This window comes from Botrytis sinoallii, assembly GCF_014898435.1.
Source record: "Botrytis sinoallii strain Bc 23 chromosome Unknown BSIN_004, whole genome shotgun sequence".
NCBI classification, from domain to species: Eukaryota; Fungi; Ascomycota; class Leotiomycetes; order Helotiales; family Sclerotiniaceae; genus Botrytis; species Botrytis sinoallii.
The window spans coordinates 315,536-330,839 of record NW_024066031.1 but is presented as its reverse complement, the minus strand read 5'-3'; the positions used below and the strand labels follow the sequence as shown (position 1 = coordinate 330,839).

Sequence of the window (15,304 nt, the reverse complement as noted above, 5' to 3'; positions counted from 1 at the left end):
TCTTTATAGAATTCTAAAGACTTGCCCTAGAAAGAGAAATGTCTAATGATGCTCTAACCCCGTTCCTATTTCAAGGAATCTTTTGTGAACTACAAAATATGTTGTTATATAACCCCACTTCGACTCATGAATTTTGTTAATATGCTAATTACCTATAACAACTCGATAACCGATTCTGTTAATACTAATAATAAGTTTACTGTATTTGTTCTATTGCTTTTTGAAACTTTATTCTGAAGAATAATCGTTGTTCTGTTTTTACAACTCGCTAGCCCAAAGTTTTATTCCTGGAGATCTAATGGATCTAAGCTTAGGAAAAAAGGAATATATTGCTAAAAATCTGGGGTTCGCAACGGGAATGCGGTGAATGCTATTGCTGTGGTTCTGCTAGTTATTTAATATAAGATTGCCCGTATTTCAATACCCATCCTATTTAATTTCGAATTACTACTATTATAATTAGCTCTACAAGAATCAGCTCTGTACCAAACAATCCTCCAAGGGGCCGAGTCCCTATCCGTTTTCTATCTCGCTTTCTTCCCTGCTTGTTGATTAGCTTAATCAATTCGAGAAACAGAATATACCTAATCTAAACCCACAATTAGGATGATTCTCCGTGTACCCTCCGTTTATTTACTATTGCTACTCATGGCCTTCCTTTAGAAAATGAACTAAACAATCATACGGATCTAATGATTTTATCCGTTATTCTATTTTTTGGAAAAGATACCCTCCCAACATTACACTATGGTTGATAACGGATGTAAAGGAATTGCCTTCACAGATCGAAGTTGAATGTCTTCCCAGAAAATATTAATATACCAATTGTTTATGGTATTCAAAGTTATAGGATTCGATAGAAATACTCTGCCCAACAATCGAATTATCTTCTATATCCGAATAGGACTTAGAATTAACGATTATATTGAGAAGAAGATTGTTTTGTATATAACCAAGCTAGTTTATTATTTTATTATACTAAGAATAGCTTGGTTTTAAGAAATATAATCCCCATATCGACTTTGCAACAAACTCGTTCCAATTCGATAGCTCGTTTTACTATGAATTTTGTAATACTCTGTTCCGTCTGTTCTGTATAAAGCTTTACTAGATGTTCCTCCAAAAGCCCGATTTGTATATTTGCCTGCCCGCCCCAAAGGATTAAAGAATAAAGATATAGCTGCAATCTTCCTGAAAGCCTGTTCAGCTTATACTCGTTGGAAATATAAAATGTTCTAGATATCGATTAAATAAATCAATAATATTCTAAATAAAAAGAAAAAGATATTCGATCTTAAAAAATCTATTACCCCAAATTCCAAAATTGGAAAGATATCTTTTCTTTAAAGAATACAGAGAAACTACCCCCTCATCAACTATACAACCATAAGATTCATCTTAAAGAAAAAGCTAGTCCTACTTTCGGCATTTTGTACTTTATATCCTGCTTTAATTAGAAGTCCTAAAAGAATAGCTGGAAGAGAATCTTAGAAAAGGGTTCATCCGGCCAAGCTTCTTCCCGCTGTTTCCCCTATTTTGTTTATCAAGAAGGCTAATGGAAACCTTTGATTTTGTATAGATTAACCGCATTTTGAATAATTTGTTGTCAAGGATTAATACCCTTGCTATTAATAAAAGAATTTTTAAAACAATCTGAAAGAAATAAAGTATTTCCAGTAAAAATCGATATTATCTCTATCTTCAACAATATAAGAGTGAAAAGAGGGCAAGAATACCTAACTGCCATTCCGTACCCGATTCGGATTATTCAAATTCTTAGTTATACCATTCAGCTGATAAGGGGCCCTCGCAATTTTTTTAGAGATTTAATCAATAATTCCCTACGGGGAATACCATGAATGTATTTTGCACATGCACGCTTACCTAAACGACATTCTAATATACAGCCAAACTTGAGAGAAACATATTCGCTATATCCAGAAGGTCCTGCAAGCATTAAGAAAAGCCAGCTTGTTCGCTAAATTCGAAAAGTACAAATTCCTGAAATCCGAAACCAAGTTCCTAGACCTTATTATAAAAAGCAATGGTATCCAAATGAATCCAGAGAAAATCCGAACAATTGTGGATTGGAAACCGCCTGCTAGCGTAATCGATGTCCAAGCATTTATTGGATTTTCGAACTTTTACCAACAATTTATTAGAGATTTTTCGAAGATTATCAACCTGATGGTAAACCTGACCAGAAAGAATATTCCGTTCCTGTAGAGCCCTACCTATCAAGAAGCATTCGACTGATTGAAGCGAGCGTTTACTGAAGTATTTGTTCTAACTTTCTTTGATTAGGAAAAGAAAATGATTATAAAAACCAATACCTCCAATTACATATCCGTCAGAATACTTTTTTAATATAACAATAATGGAATACTTAGATCTATTACATTCTTCTTTAAAAAACACTCAGCAGCTAAATACAACTACGAGATTTACAACAAAGAATTGCTAGCTATTATTTATTGCTTCAAAGAATGGCATCCTGAGTTGGAAGGTGCTGCATCACTAATTCAAGTGATTACCAATTATAGGAATCTGGAATACTTTACTATAACAAAGCTATTAAATCGTTGTTAAGCTTACTGGTCCGAATTTCTATCTTGATTTAATTTCCGAATCATCTATCACCCCAAAAAGCTAGGTGCTAAACCTGACACACTAACCAGAAGATCAGAAAATCTCCCTAAGGAGGGGAATAAAACACTTCCTGCATCAAAGCTATACTATCCTGAAACGAGAGAACCTAGATCCTAACCTGTTTTCCACTGCTATTACCCTAATCGAATCTAAGATTACCAAAAGAGTACGCTTCGCTGTAACCACCCGTAGCCAGAGAAACCCCGATTTTACCGACACTATCGATCACTTGGATTTCGACGATACCATAACTTTACCAGAAAATGGTAAAGTTATAGAGCCTGCAATCCCACATGCTATATCTATATCCAACTCTGTGATACGACTAGAGAACCCAGAAAACCCTCTAAACCTTCCTGCCGACCTGCTTACCCTGTTCCACAAAGGCTACCAAGCCGACCCTGTACCCAAATCTATCCTGAAATCCCTACAAAAGGGATCCCCGAAAACACCCGAAAATCACTCTTACCGAGTATACCGAAAACAACAACCTGCTGTATTACCGAGAGAAACTATACATTCCCGACTACAACCCCCTGAAAACCTACCTGCTCCGTTTATACCACAAATCGCCCACCGCTAGTCACCCGCACCGTACCCGAACCTTCGAATTACTGTCCCGAAACTATTACTAGCCTGGATACTACGATTATGTTACGCAGTGGGTCCGTAACTGCCATAATTGCCACCACGCTACCCCAAATCACAGAGACCAGAAGGGAGTTCTCCGCCTACTTCCGATCCTGTAGAAAGCTTAGCAAAATATTTCAATAGATTTCATTACACACCTGCCCGAAAATACCAGTTTCGATACTATTATGGTAGTAGTCGATTAATTAACGAAAATGAAACATTTCTTGCCCTGCTATAGTACCTGCAACTCTGAAAAGGTCGCTTACCTATTCCAAAAGAATATCTAAAAGCTCCACAGCTTACCCCTAACTATTATATCTAATTGTAAAGCTCAATTCATCTCTGAATTCTAAAAATATATCTACAAACACTTAAGTGTAGCCGCTAAGCTTTCAACCACTTATCATCCTGAAACTGATGAATAAACCGAAAGGGCTAATACAATGCTGGAATAATACCTCCAGTCGTATATAGCCTACCTGCAAAACGACTAGGTAGAGTGGCTCCCACTTGCCAAATTCTCTATCAACAATGTCTGGTTCAAAAGTACCCGAATAACCCTATTCTTCTCAAATTACGGATTCCATTTCTACCTAAACTTCGAGCCTACATTATCCCAAAATAACTATCCTACCGTACAAAATACCAAAGAATTTGTTACTAAAATAAAAGCTATCTCCTTACACCTATAAACCGAACTAACTGTTAATCAAGTCCGATATTTGAAGAATACTGATGTCTATTGTTCCCTTGCTTATAGATATCTGCCCAATAATCTGATCTGGCTGAATACCAGAAACATTAAGATCCTGTGTTTATAGAAGAAGTTCAATTGGAAGAACCTTGGGCTCTTCAAAATCCTAAATCTGATAGGCCCTTATATCTATAAACTAAAGCTCCCAGTTTTGATAAAGATTTATTCTGTTTTTCATATCAACCTGCTATATCCTGCACACGATAATCCTATTCTTAGGCAGTGTAATTCACTACCACCCTTTGTAGAAGTAGACAGCCTTGAGTGTTTTGAAGTTATCGAAATCCTGAACTCCCGCTGGGAAAGAAAAGGTTGTGGAGGATCTCGCTTGAAATACACTATTCGTTGGGTCAGCTATGATACGCCAATCGAAGAACCTGCAAGTTACCTGGAAGACACACAAGAACTGATTCACAATTTTTACTGTAGATACCCTAACAAACCCAATTCCGTTTGACCGGGCCCTGTCTGCTTGTAGATTATAAACCATAACGTACCGCCTTGATGAAGCTCGACTCTTAAAAAAAGGGTAATGTCACAATATAAGCTCACATAATATGCTGATCCTATCGGAGAGAACCGAAAGGAACGCTCGCATTGGAGCGCAAGTAAGCTAGAGCCTGATCAGGCTAGTTTGCTGTAAGAATTCTGTATATCTTCAACTCAGAAGATCCTGTATTATAGCTTTTTAAGCTACGTTTTAATCCTCAATCTGAACCTATTACCCGAATCAGTATAGCCTTGCCAGATTAGGGCAAAGTTATTAGAACCCTATCCAGCCCGCCTGCCCCGTGATATTTAGGGGAATAAATAAAGAGAGCTCAATATTGAAGTATAAATGAAAACTATAATTAACAAAAAATGAGAATATATTAATAATCTCTGAGGTGGTATTATTAAGTGCAAACTCTGTAAATGGAAGTCAATTATATTAATTATCTTGATAAAAGTTTATAAAAGTCTGAAGATATTGTTTTATTATAATATTGATCCTCTCTATTTATTTATCGAACTCGAAGTGGAACGAGAAGAATCATTTCAAAGTGATTAATAAATATTCGAATAAATACTTTCAGAATTCTGATATAAATTGTAAATCTCTATTGAATACTATATTATTAGATATATTGTATAAACAATAGACTTTTTCAATAAACTAATTAACAAGCTCCTTTATAGACAATTTTATAATCAAAATGAAATAATACATTTTCGTTAGGCGATAAACAATTATAATAATATATTAATGTTTTTTTGCTATAATATTTGCTAATTAATAATAATATAATATAATCAATGGAGATATCGGATTAGAAGCAGAATGGTATTAGCAGGGGTTCTAGGAATCCGGATACAACAAGACGGGAGACTTTGATTCAAAAGCAGAGTTGACAGGCTTGTATATAAGTTTCGATTTCTCTTGATATATTAGGCTATCAGTATATACAGGAGATAAGATTAATAGTTTTAACTCAACCAAAATATTCTGTTGGATTAGTAAAGTGTATTTGGTATATAATCTGGGTGTGAAGCTTTATGGAAAAGGGAATAAAGAGATAGTCGTAATAGAAAATTTATTATTGATTAATTTATAATCTTAAAGAGCGATTTGAAGGTTTTTTTGGATTGATAGTGGCTAATAACAAGTAATTGGATTCTGAAATGTTTTATATATAATAATAATTAATTCGAATGATTTATATACTTTATCAATAAGATTATTGATCGGCTTCTCAATATCAGGGATGATTATACCTATAGGCACTATAGTGAGGTCGATATTGTTCTTTATTTGTCGAATAAGATTCTTAAATATAATAATATCGAATATTCTTTTTGAAAGGATTATTTGTAAGCGATTCTTGATTCAATCATTATTAGAATTAGCATATACAAGACAATCTTCTGTTTTCCTATTCAATATATCAAGACGAATTGCTTTAAAACCCGATCTGTATATAATATAAAAATTAAAACCAGCCAGGAATTCAGTTCATTTAACTTATCTTTGATTCAATATCTTTATCAATATAAAGTACTCTAGATTCTTATAATCAGTAATAATCTCGAATAGCTTTTGAGTTCTATATAGTTCAGGTTTTTATTTTTTTAAGAACTTAATAATAATTAGTAGTTCCTTATTATAAATCTTGTAGTTATATTCAATAATATTATGTTTTGAGAAGAAATATATAACTAGATATAGTCGGCCTTTATCATTATATTAAAAGAGTACTTTGCCTGTAGCCCAATCAAAAGCATTTATCTCGATAACTATATAATAGTAATAATCAAATATTACAAGGACTGAAGTAAAGATAAAGGTATGCTTTAGGTTTTCAAAGGTATTCTTTTAATTAATAGTTCAATTCTATATATTCTCTTTTTTCAATAAATGATTTAAAGATTCTATAATTTTAGAAAAGTTGTGAATAAAATATCAATAGAAGTTAGCGAACTCTAAAAAGCATTAAAGATCTTTTAGCTTAGTTAACAACTTTTATTCGAGGATAATTTTAATTTTATTAGAATTCATCTTAATATTATTAGAAGTAATAATTAAATCGAGATATTTCGTTCTTCTTATTTCGAACTTATATTTATTAATATTAATTTGTAATTTAATATTAATAAATCTCTAAACGATTTTATGAATTTGTTTTCAATAATCTATAATATTCTTAGAGTAAATCAAGATATCATCTAGATATGCTGTATAATTCTTATCCAGGAAATCAAAAAGAATATAATTAATATAGTTCTAAAACAAGATAGGAATATTGCAAAGGCCGAAAAGTATTATTAGGAATTCGAATAAGCCAAAATAAATTATAAAAACAGTTTTCTATTTATAACCTTTTGCAATTCATAATTTATTGAATATAGTGATGATATCTAATTTGATATAAACTTTAGTATAATATAAAGTATTAAGAGTTTCTTTAATTAATAATAATAAATAATAATTCTTAATAGTAATATTATTTAATTCATAATAGTTCTAACAAATTCGAATACCCTCTCCAGGCTTTATAGCTAAAAGAAGTGAGATAATCAATTAGAAACGGGATTTACAGATAAATTCTTTATTTAAATTATTATCAAGCTATTTGCAAACAACTTGAAGTTTAACTGAGGATATTGAGTGACCTTTATTATATAGAAACTCTTTATCTAATATAATCTCGATCTTATAATTTCAAGAATATTGTAATGAGAGCTTGTTAACAAAAAAGGATAAGAATCCAATAAACAGATTGTAAAGCTAGAGTGATAGCTTATTCTGAATCTTTATTATAGATGATATAGATTGATCAATCTTTTTTATAAACTTCTTGATATTGCTTTTTATAATATTGTGATATAGTTGAATAGAATTATTTGTTATTATACAATATAACTCGTAAGCTTTATCTAATTTATTCCAGATTACTTTTGTGATATAAGCTTTCTAATCTTTATAGAATTGAATAAAGCTATTAACTATAAGGAACTTTATATTGTTCATTTTCTATCGGATATTTTGTAAAGTGTTAATCGATTCCTTAGAGGGTTTTTGTAGTGATAGAGGGTTCAATAGGGATAAAACGTTTTGGTTTCGTGATAGTCTTTTGTATATCCTAAAGCCTACAATAATCTACACTAAGACCAATTTCAGAATTAGCCGATTTGATATCATCTTGGCATAGGTCTCTGTTTTTCTGTTGATTTGGTGAGTGTAATAGTAATTTGAGTCGAATAGTATTAGATTAATAGGATCTATATTATAAAGATTTCTATCAGTATTCCTCTTTATAATTAAAGTTGAAGAATTGTATTCCAAAATATCAATTAATCTTAAAATAAAAAGAAGGAAGTCTGGAGATTTTTGTTAATAACTTTTTTAGCAAAAGTATGATATAGGGTTGAGGTAGATTTCTTCGAAGTAGATTTCAAAATAGACTTCCTAATAAATATACATAGTATTAGATTAAGCGCTATATCTATTGAGATTGATATATCATTATAATCAGGGATAACAGTTGTAGTAAAGTTAACTAAACAGCAATATCTAGAGTAGTATGTGAATGTGAATTTAAGAATTATTATTGCCTAATTAATGATAGGGTTATGGCACTAAAGCTATAGAAGACCGAGGATTATAGGGTCTGTGTTAAAAAGATTAGTAATATAGAATAAACCAATTTCTTTATAATTATTAATCTATAAATCTAACAATACATATTGAGATAGAATATCAGAAGTCCTTTTATCTATAAATAATAGGTTATAGATAGTAGAGAGGGGATATATAGAGATATCAGCTTGGATATAAGGATTCTATTTATAAATCTATATCCCATAGCTCCACTATCTATTAAGCTAATAAATAGAATAATCATATTAGGTGTAAGGAAAATTTCCATTGAGATTTTAAAAGATTTGTTATTCATTATTCTAAGATATAAAGGATCTCTAGATATAACCGATCTCTTAATCCATAAAGACAAACTTTCTATAAAGAATCTCAATTTGTAATTATAAATCGAGATTAGTCTTTTAATATATTTAGCTGGGAAATTGAATTTCCGCTATTATTTGAATATACAAAGCCTTCAACAAATTTGCCCAGATCTTTGCTATTAGTGAGAATTGGAAAGGTATATCGAAATAATACTGTAATAATTGGAAAACGATTAGTAAATAGGAATATATTTTAGTAAATAGGGCTATAAGCATTATAATAGGGTTCAGAATTGTAATAGTAATTAATAACAGGAAAACAATGGATATTCGGAGCATGTTGGTTTGTGGCAAGAGGACGATTAGAGTATTATATAATTCCTGAATTAGTATTATATTTTATATTGTTATATTACTTTTCTTTATAATTGAATTTGATATGACTAAGCTTTTTGTAATAAAAATAAAGGCTAAGATCTAAATATTATTCTTTATTATAATATAATAAGAATCACTAGCCTTAACAAGCAGTATCTAATTATATAGAATCTCCAAAGAAATCAGGTGGTAGATATTACAATAATAATAATAGGTTTTTTTTCATTGAGTTTTTTCTGATTATTAAAGTTAATATCTTGATTTTTGTATTAATTATTAAAATAAATCTTCTCCTTTAAATTATTATAAATATCTTGCTATCAGATTATTTATATATTGATATTAGCGGTAGAAAGTTTATTAAAACAATTAATTAAAGTATCGATTAGTTTTTATAAAACTTTGAGTTTAAGATTAGCAATTTATTATTCAATAATCTTCTTGTATTTAATAACAAATTGTTTGAATTTGATAATAAAATTATCAAATAAAATCTTCTTCATTTTATATTTATTATAATTTATGGAAACTTTATATAAAAGATCTAGAATCTAGTATTACTTATTTAATTTATATTAGATATTTATTATAATATATTATTTAAAGGGCTAAAGATTAGAATTATATATATTGTCTATAATTATATCAAAATGTATCTGATTATTTGTATAAATAGAGCCAGAAAGTAGATTAGCAAGAAATATGATTTTCTGAAACTTTGATTTATTTTCATAATCTATAGTCAAGTAGTAATTAACTACACTATAAAAAATCATATATTAATCTTAATGCTTTACAATATCTTACTTATTACCATTAAACTTTTCGGAAACAGCAAGATACTTATAACAAAATAAAGCTTGTGAATTATTGTAAATAACAATCTTCAATATCTCAATTATATCTTTCAATTCAATAATCTTTAATTAAGCATCAATAGCTTAAGCCTAAATAGCAATAGCTTAAGCTTATAATAAGCCTGTAATCGATTCAATCAATTCAAATACAGTTTGAGCAATAACAAAGTATATAGTATTTGGATTATTGAATAGATCTATAAAAGAAAAGATATCAGCTTTAATAGAATTAAGAATATGATTTAAGAAAAGAAACTGTAAAGGTAAGCTAGATACAGATACTTCTGATGCAAATATTTGTTTATTTATCTTCAGCACTTTTTGAGATTCAAAATATCAATAACAGGGTATATAATGAATCAATAGTGAGTGTGATCGGTATAATCGAAATAAGATATTGATAGGGCTTTGGAAATAAAATAAGAAATAAAACTGTAATAGCTTATTTGAAGATAATATAAATTATCAAGATATAGATAAAGACTTATATTGTATTATAAGGATAGAAAAGCTATAGAAAAGTGAAGCTCTACTTATAGAAAGTAGGGTACACTAGTATGCTATATTGAGGCATGAAGGCAACTACAGATCATGTAGTTGGCGCCGTGACATATATGTAGATATACATATATATATATACACTCATCTATACACTCATTTATACACTCATCTATATACTCATCTATACACTCATCTATATACTCATCTATACACTTATCTATACACTCATTACCCCTCCCAATACCATATCTCCTTCTCCTTCTCCTTCTCCTTCTCCTTCTCCTTCTCCTTCTCCTTCTCCTTCTCCTTCTCCTTCTCCTTCTCCTTCTCCTTCTCCTTCTCCTTCTCCTTCTCCTTCTCCTTCTCCTTCTCCTTCTCCTTCTCCTTCTCCTTCTCCTTCTCCTCTTCCTCTTCCTCTTCCTCTTCATTAAACATATACTTAAAGAAAATCTATTCTTAAATATCCTATAAATTTTCTCCTCCGACTTATATGTACGAAATGTTTGGTTCGAGAGAGATACGGAAGACGTGGTTCCCACTATCAGTAGGCCCCTAAATGTCTATTTGTATTCAATCCAAAGAGCTAGCTAAGTGGGAGAATAGTAGGCCTTATATAGGCACTACTGAAAGAGCTAGTCTCTTTCGCATTCGCCTAATACCTTTGATACAGTAGCTATTGTATTGAAGTCATTCCTTTGAAGTGAATACCCTTGTTCACACACGAAAGATAAACAGTAAAAGACAAACGATAAAAAATTAAAGGAAAAATTCTGAATACTGAATACTCTCATCTCTATATCTCTATATCTCCTCCAAATATATCTCCTCTAAACACATCATATCCCCTCCAAACACCCACCTCACCTCACCTCTCTTCTTTCAATTCCAATTCCAACCCCACAAAACTACAACACCACAATAACACTACAATAACAATAATTACAACACCACAACACCATAATACAATCACAACACCACAACACAATACACAATACCTAGTACTCACAGTATAAACCAGCCAACATCAGATCCAATATTTAACATAACAAGAAATGATAGGATGTGATTGTGGTGTTTTGCTAGGTACCTACCTAGGTAGTTTGAGGTAAAGAGAAGGGGATGGGATGAGATTGAGAGAGGAGATGAGAGAGGAGATGAGAGAGGAGATGAGAGAGGAGATGAGAGAGGAGATGAGAGAGGAGATGAGAGAGGAGATGAGAGAGGAGATGAGAGAGGAGATGAGAGACGAGATGAGAGAGGAGATGAAGAATACATAATAATGTATAACTTTGACTTCAGAGTGGACCATACCTATGAATGACATCTTAGTTTTATAAAGTATGCAACAAATAAACTTTTATTCCTTCCTTCTTTCTCCTACCTACATATTCCTATCATGTTATAGCATATCATATATACATCCCCTCCACGGAATAGCCCTCCCATCACCCCCTCTCACAACCCCCCATCTAATTAAAAACCACCGTCTTATGACCATTTAACAAAACCCTTCTCTCTGTAACCCACTTCACCGCCGTCGCCCAAACATTACTCTCCACATTACTTCCCTCGACCGTCAACTCCTTGGGACTCAATCCATGACCCACCCTCACCACATTCTGCTCAATAATCGGGCCCTCATCCAAATCGCTCGTGACGAAATGTGCCGTGGCCCCAATAATCTTCACACCGCGATCATACGCCTGATGATATGGTTTCGCGCCCTTGAACGACGGCAGGAAAGAATGATGGATATTGATAATTTTCCCGCTCATCGCCGTGCAGAGCGTAGGACTCAAAACCTGCATGTATCTCGCCAGGACAATCAAATCGATATTGTGCTCCTTGACCAATTCCAAGATTTTGCCCTCCTGCTCGGCTTTGGTCGCAGCACTAACAGGGAGATGATGGAAGGGAATCTTGTAGGTATTGGCCAGGGGTTCGAAATCCGGATGATTGGATACGATGAGGGGGACTTCGATACCCAATTGTTGGATACTCTGACGGAAAAGTAAATCATTAAGACAATGACCGATTTTCGAAACCATGATGAGGACGCGAGGTTTGGTAGCCAGAGATGAGAGTTGGAAATCCATACTCATTTCCTGAGCGATGGTTTCGAAAGCACTCTTTAATTCCTCGAGACTCAGTTTCGTGGCTGAGCCGTCCGAGGTGGATGATGCAGGAGGACCAAAATGCACTCTCATGAAGAAACGGAGGGAAGTCGGATCTCCATATTGTTGCGAATCAACAATGTTGAGATTGTGCTGGGAGAGGAATCCCGTGACTGCGTGGACGATACCTGGACGATCGGGACAGGAAAGAGTCAGGATGTATTCATCTGCTTTAACCATCTTGACTGATTTCTTCGCGGAAGCCTTTGCGAAAGATGAACGTGGAGAGCTTGAGAAATTTCGAACAGAAGGTTGGGTTCGGAGTTGAGAGAGTTTGAAGATTGAGGCCAGATGGCGATGTTGTGGAGGATTGAAATTTTTTAAAGGCTCGGTTGTGGTGGAGGAAAGGGAGAAGACCCTTGCTTGGGAGATGACTTCGCGAGCGGAGCAAATGGATCGGATTGAGTGTACAGATTTAGTATTCAACAATAATGTCGACTTAGTAGACAACCTGCTCGCCATTAAAATACATTCAATCTTTCTCAAAGCCGATGACTCTTTTTGACCACTTTTATGCTCACTACCATTAGTGGGTCTTTGGGGAAGTTTGTAGTCATAGCGACACGTGATTCCTTTATCCGGCGATGATTCGGAGAAATCATTAAATAAAGCGAGTGAGAGTAAGCACGAGGCACGTTCGAGACACGATATCCATTGTTCTAGAGTTTGGGTTTGGGTTATTTGATGGAGAAACTTCACTTGTGGAGATGAGATGGGGTTAAACCGTTAAGTTACAGAATTGGTTTATGTAAGGTTTTGAGGATTGATCATTAATTGGTACTGGTGTTCAACATCTAATACTTATTAAATATGTACCTATGCGCATTGTAATCTTACTTTCTGAATATGCAAGCTTGCTTGGCATAAATCTATGTGTTATGAAGGACAAAACTCAATATGAATAATCACCTGCTTGACATCGTTTTCTATTTTCTGTTTCTGTACATCTATGGATGTTCTCTTCTGTTCAATTCCAGTACCATAATCATTACTCGTCGAGATCATGTCATATCGTGATATCGGCATCTTGTTGTGAGTTGATACTCATTCCGATGCTGACCGTAACATCTAATCATAGTCTTTCTACCGGTATTATCCAAACTCGCTCCTCTAAAAATCATGAAAACTGCGTTCAATATCTTCAATGCGTCATGCGCCCATTCCATAACTCTTTACTCTACTCCAAAAGAAAGCTTTATCGTTCCTCAATGTGAACTCTCCCCAGTCATCCGTTAGGCGGTTGTAATTCCAGAATCCATTCCAAGCCAATTTGTTATTTTTGACTGTTTTCCCTGCACTAGTCATCTTCAATTCCATTCTATAGAAATATTTTTCATGAACTCCTTCTGTTTCCACATATAACGTACCCTCTGATCCTCCAACTTTAGAAGAGGGTTCAGCATCTATATCTAGCGAAGGAGGATCATTGATAGAGGATAGGCGCCAACGTCCACGACGAGCGTCGCTCATGACAGAAGAAGGGAGATGAGAAGATTGATTTCTCCTGTGATATTCAAGAAGTTCTTTCGTCAAATGGTGAACGACATCGCTAGGTTCGGTGGTGGTCAAAAGAGAGATTAATGTGCCATCGCGATAGAAACGAAGGTAGCGGTAATAGGTAACAATATGGACTGGAGAATTCCAAGCTACCGCTGAAGGGGAGGCTTGCCCAGGTCGAATATAGTTCACGGTGCTTATATAGCAGCCATTGAAACGAATGCGGGGACGTAAGCGAAACATTTGTTTCCAGGATAAAGAATAAGTTGATTGGAGTAGGGAATGGGTGATGGTATCGTCACTGAGAGGCATTGATGGAACAGACTCTTCACCTGAGTCTTCCGAGGGCAAAAGTAATTGAGGCTCGACTTCAAGAAGCTCTCCTGTGACTTCTGTTTGCCATTGATAATGCATTGCTTCGAATCCGAATTCTGAGCCAAGACATATCCTTTTCCAGATTTGTTCTCCCGTCGCTACAAGATATGCCATGCGTTTGCATACTTGTGTGATTCGTGCAAGGTCAGCCACATCCCTAATTGCTACTTCTTTGAATATTTGTAATAGGATTTCATCAGGTACATCTGCAATTGGACATGGAGGAGCCGGTGTCCCTTCAATTTCGGGTGGCGATGGTTCAATTGATAAATCCGAAAAACTTTCGATCAATTGTTTAATAGTCTGTGGGGGCCCATCTGGTGAGTGGTGTGCGGTATTGGGCACTGTGGCAGATGCATTGGATGGATTTGTGTTTGTGGGTTTCGGTGGGAAGGCAGATGGTGGGAAATGTTTGTTCTTATATTTTCGATCAACTTGATCATCAAGCTTATGATAATCAGCAAGAGTCTTGTAGGTTTAATTTATTTGGAACCAAACTTACTCGAAATGCTTTGCGGTAGAGATCAAGACTGTCTCCTAAGCTACCTTGACCTTCCCTCTCTACCGCTTTTTCATAGTGTTCCAAAGCTGATTGGGGCTCACTATTGCCATTCTTCTTACCGTATGGATAGAATTCATCTTCTTCTCCTGCCCCAACGGCGCCACTTGGTCCGTCAAAGTGTACTGTTTGAGGCTCAACGATATCCTCATCTCCAGGTTTAGTATTCTCATGAACATGTTTGGTCCGTGGAGCTCTTTGTGGTACGTTAGATGGCCCAGCCGCTTGGGTTGGAGGATGTGCCTGGGTAACATTTGACCGTCTAGTCACTTCTTCCTGCCATTGCTTGCGGAATGTTTCCAATTCGGGATTCGAGTCTTCCATATTGTACAATTTAGAATGATCGGTGTATGATATTTTGGAGAGAGTGAGTGAGATAGATAGGTACTAGGGAAAGATCTTGCTATTCACCATATATTAGTATGAGATAAAGTAAATACGTAGTAGGTACCTAGTAATAATTACTCGGTCTGACGCGACGCCA

The 15,304-nt window shown here is 34.1% G+C and overlaps 3 protein-coding genes across 3 annotated transcripts; all 3 read right to left on the bottom strand.

Moving 5' to 3' along the window:
- Positions 1-10,443: 10,443 nt before the first annotated feature.
- Positions 10,444-10,650, bottom strand: EAF02_002641 (uncharacterized protein; the record flags this gene model as incomplete). The annotated part of the gene is made up of 1 exon (XM_038898689.1): positions 10,444-10,650. One exon carries the CDS (start codon positions 10,648-10,650, stop codon positions 10,444-10,446), a length of 207 nt encoding a protein of 68 aa, XP_038760977.1.
- Positions 10,651-11,684: 1,034 nt separating this feature from the next.
- EAF02_002640 (uncharacterized protein) lies at positions 11,685-12,569 on the bottom strand (the record flags this gene model as incomplete). Its single annotated transcript, XM_038898688.1, has 1 exon — positions 11,685-12,569. The coding sequence occupies one exon, from the start codon at positions 12,567-12,569 to the stop codon at positions 11,685-11,687; it is 885 nt and encodes a 294-aa protein (XP_038760976.1).
- Positions 12,570-13,219: 650 nt separating this feature from the next.
- EAF02_002639 (uncharacterized protein) lies at positions 13,220-15,234 on the bottom strand. Its single transcript, XM_038898687.1, has 2 exons — positions 14,764-15,234; positions 13,220-14,708 (listed from the first exon to the last, which is right to left on the bottom strand). Exons 1-2 carry the CDS (start codon positions 15,142-15,144, stop codon positions 13,539-13,541), a joined length of 1,551 nt encoding a protein of 516 aa, XP_038760975.1. The 5' UTR covers positions 15,145-15,234; the 3' UTR covers positions 13,220-13,538.
- Positions 15,235-15,304: the final 70 nt, after the last annotated feature.

Excerpts from the sequence above, each read along its gene's own strand:
- EAF02_002639 (XM_038898687.1), bottom strand. The coding sequence starts at position 15,144 with ATGGAAGACTCGAATCCCGAATTGGAAACATTCCGCAAGCAATGGCAG. Across the intron at positions 14,709-14,763 it reads TCTACCGCAAAGCATTTCGA|CTTGATGATCAAGTTGATCG; the intron begins GTAAGTTTGGTT and ends GATTATCATAAG.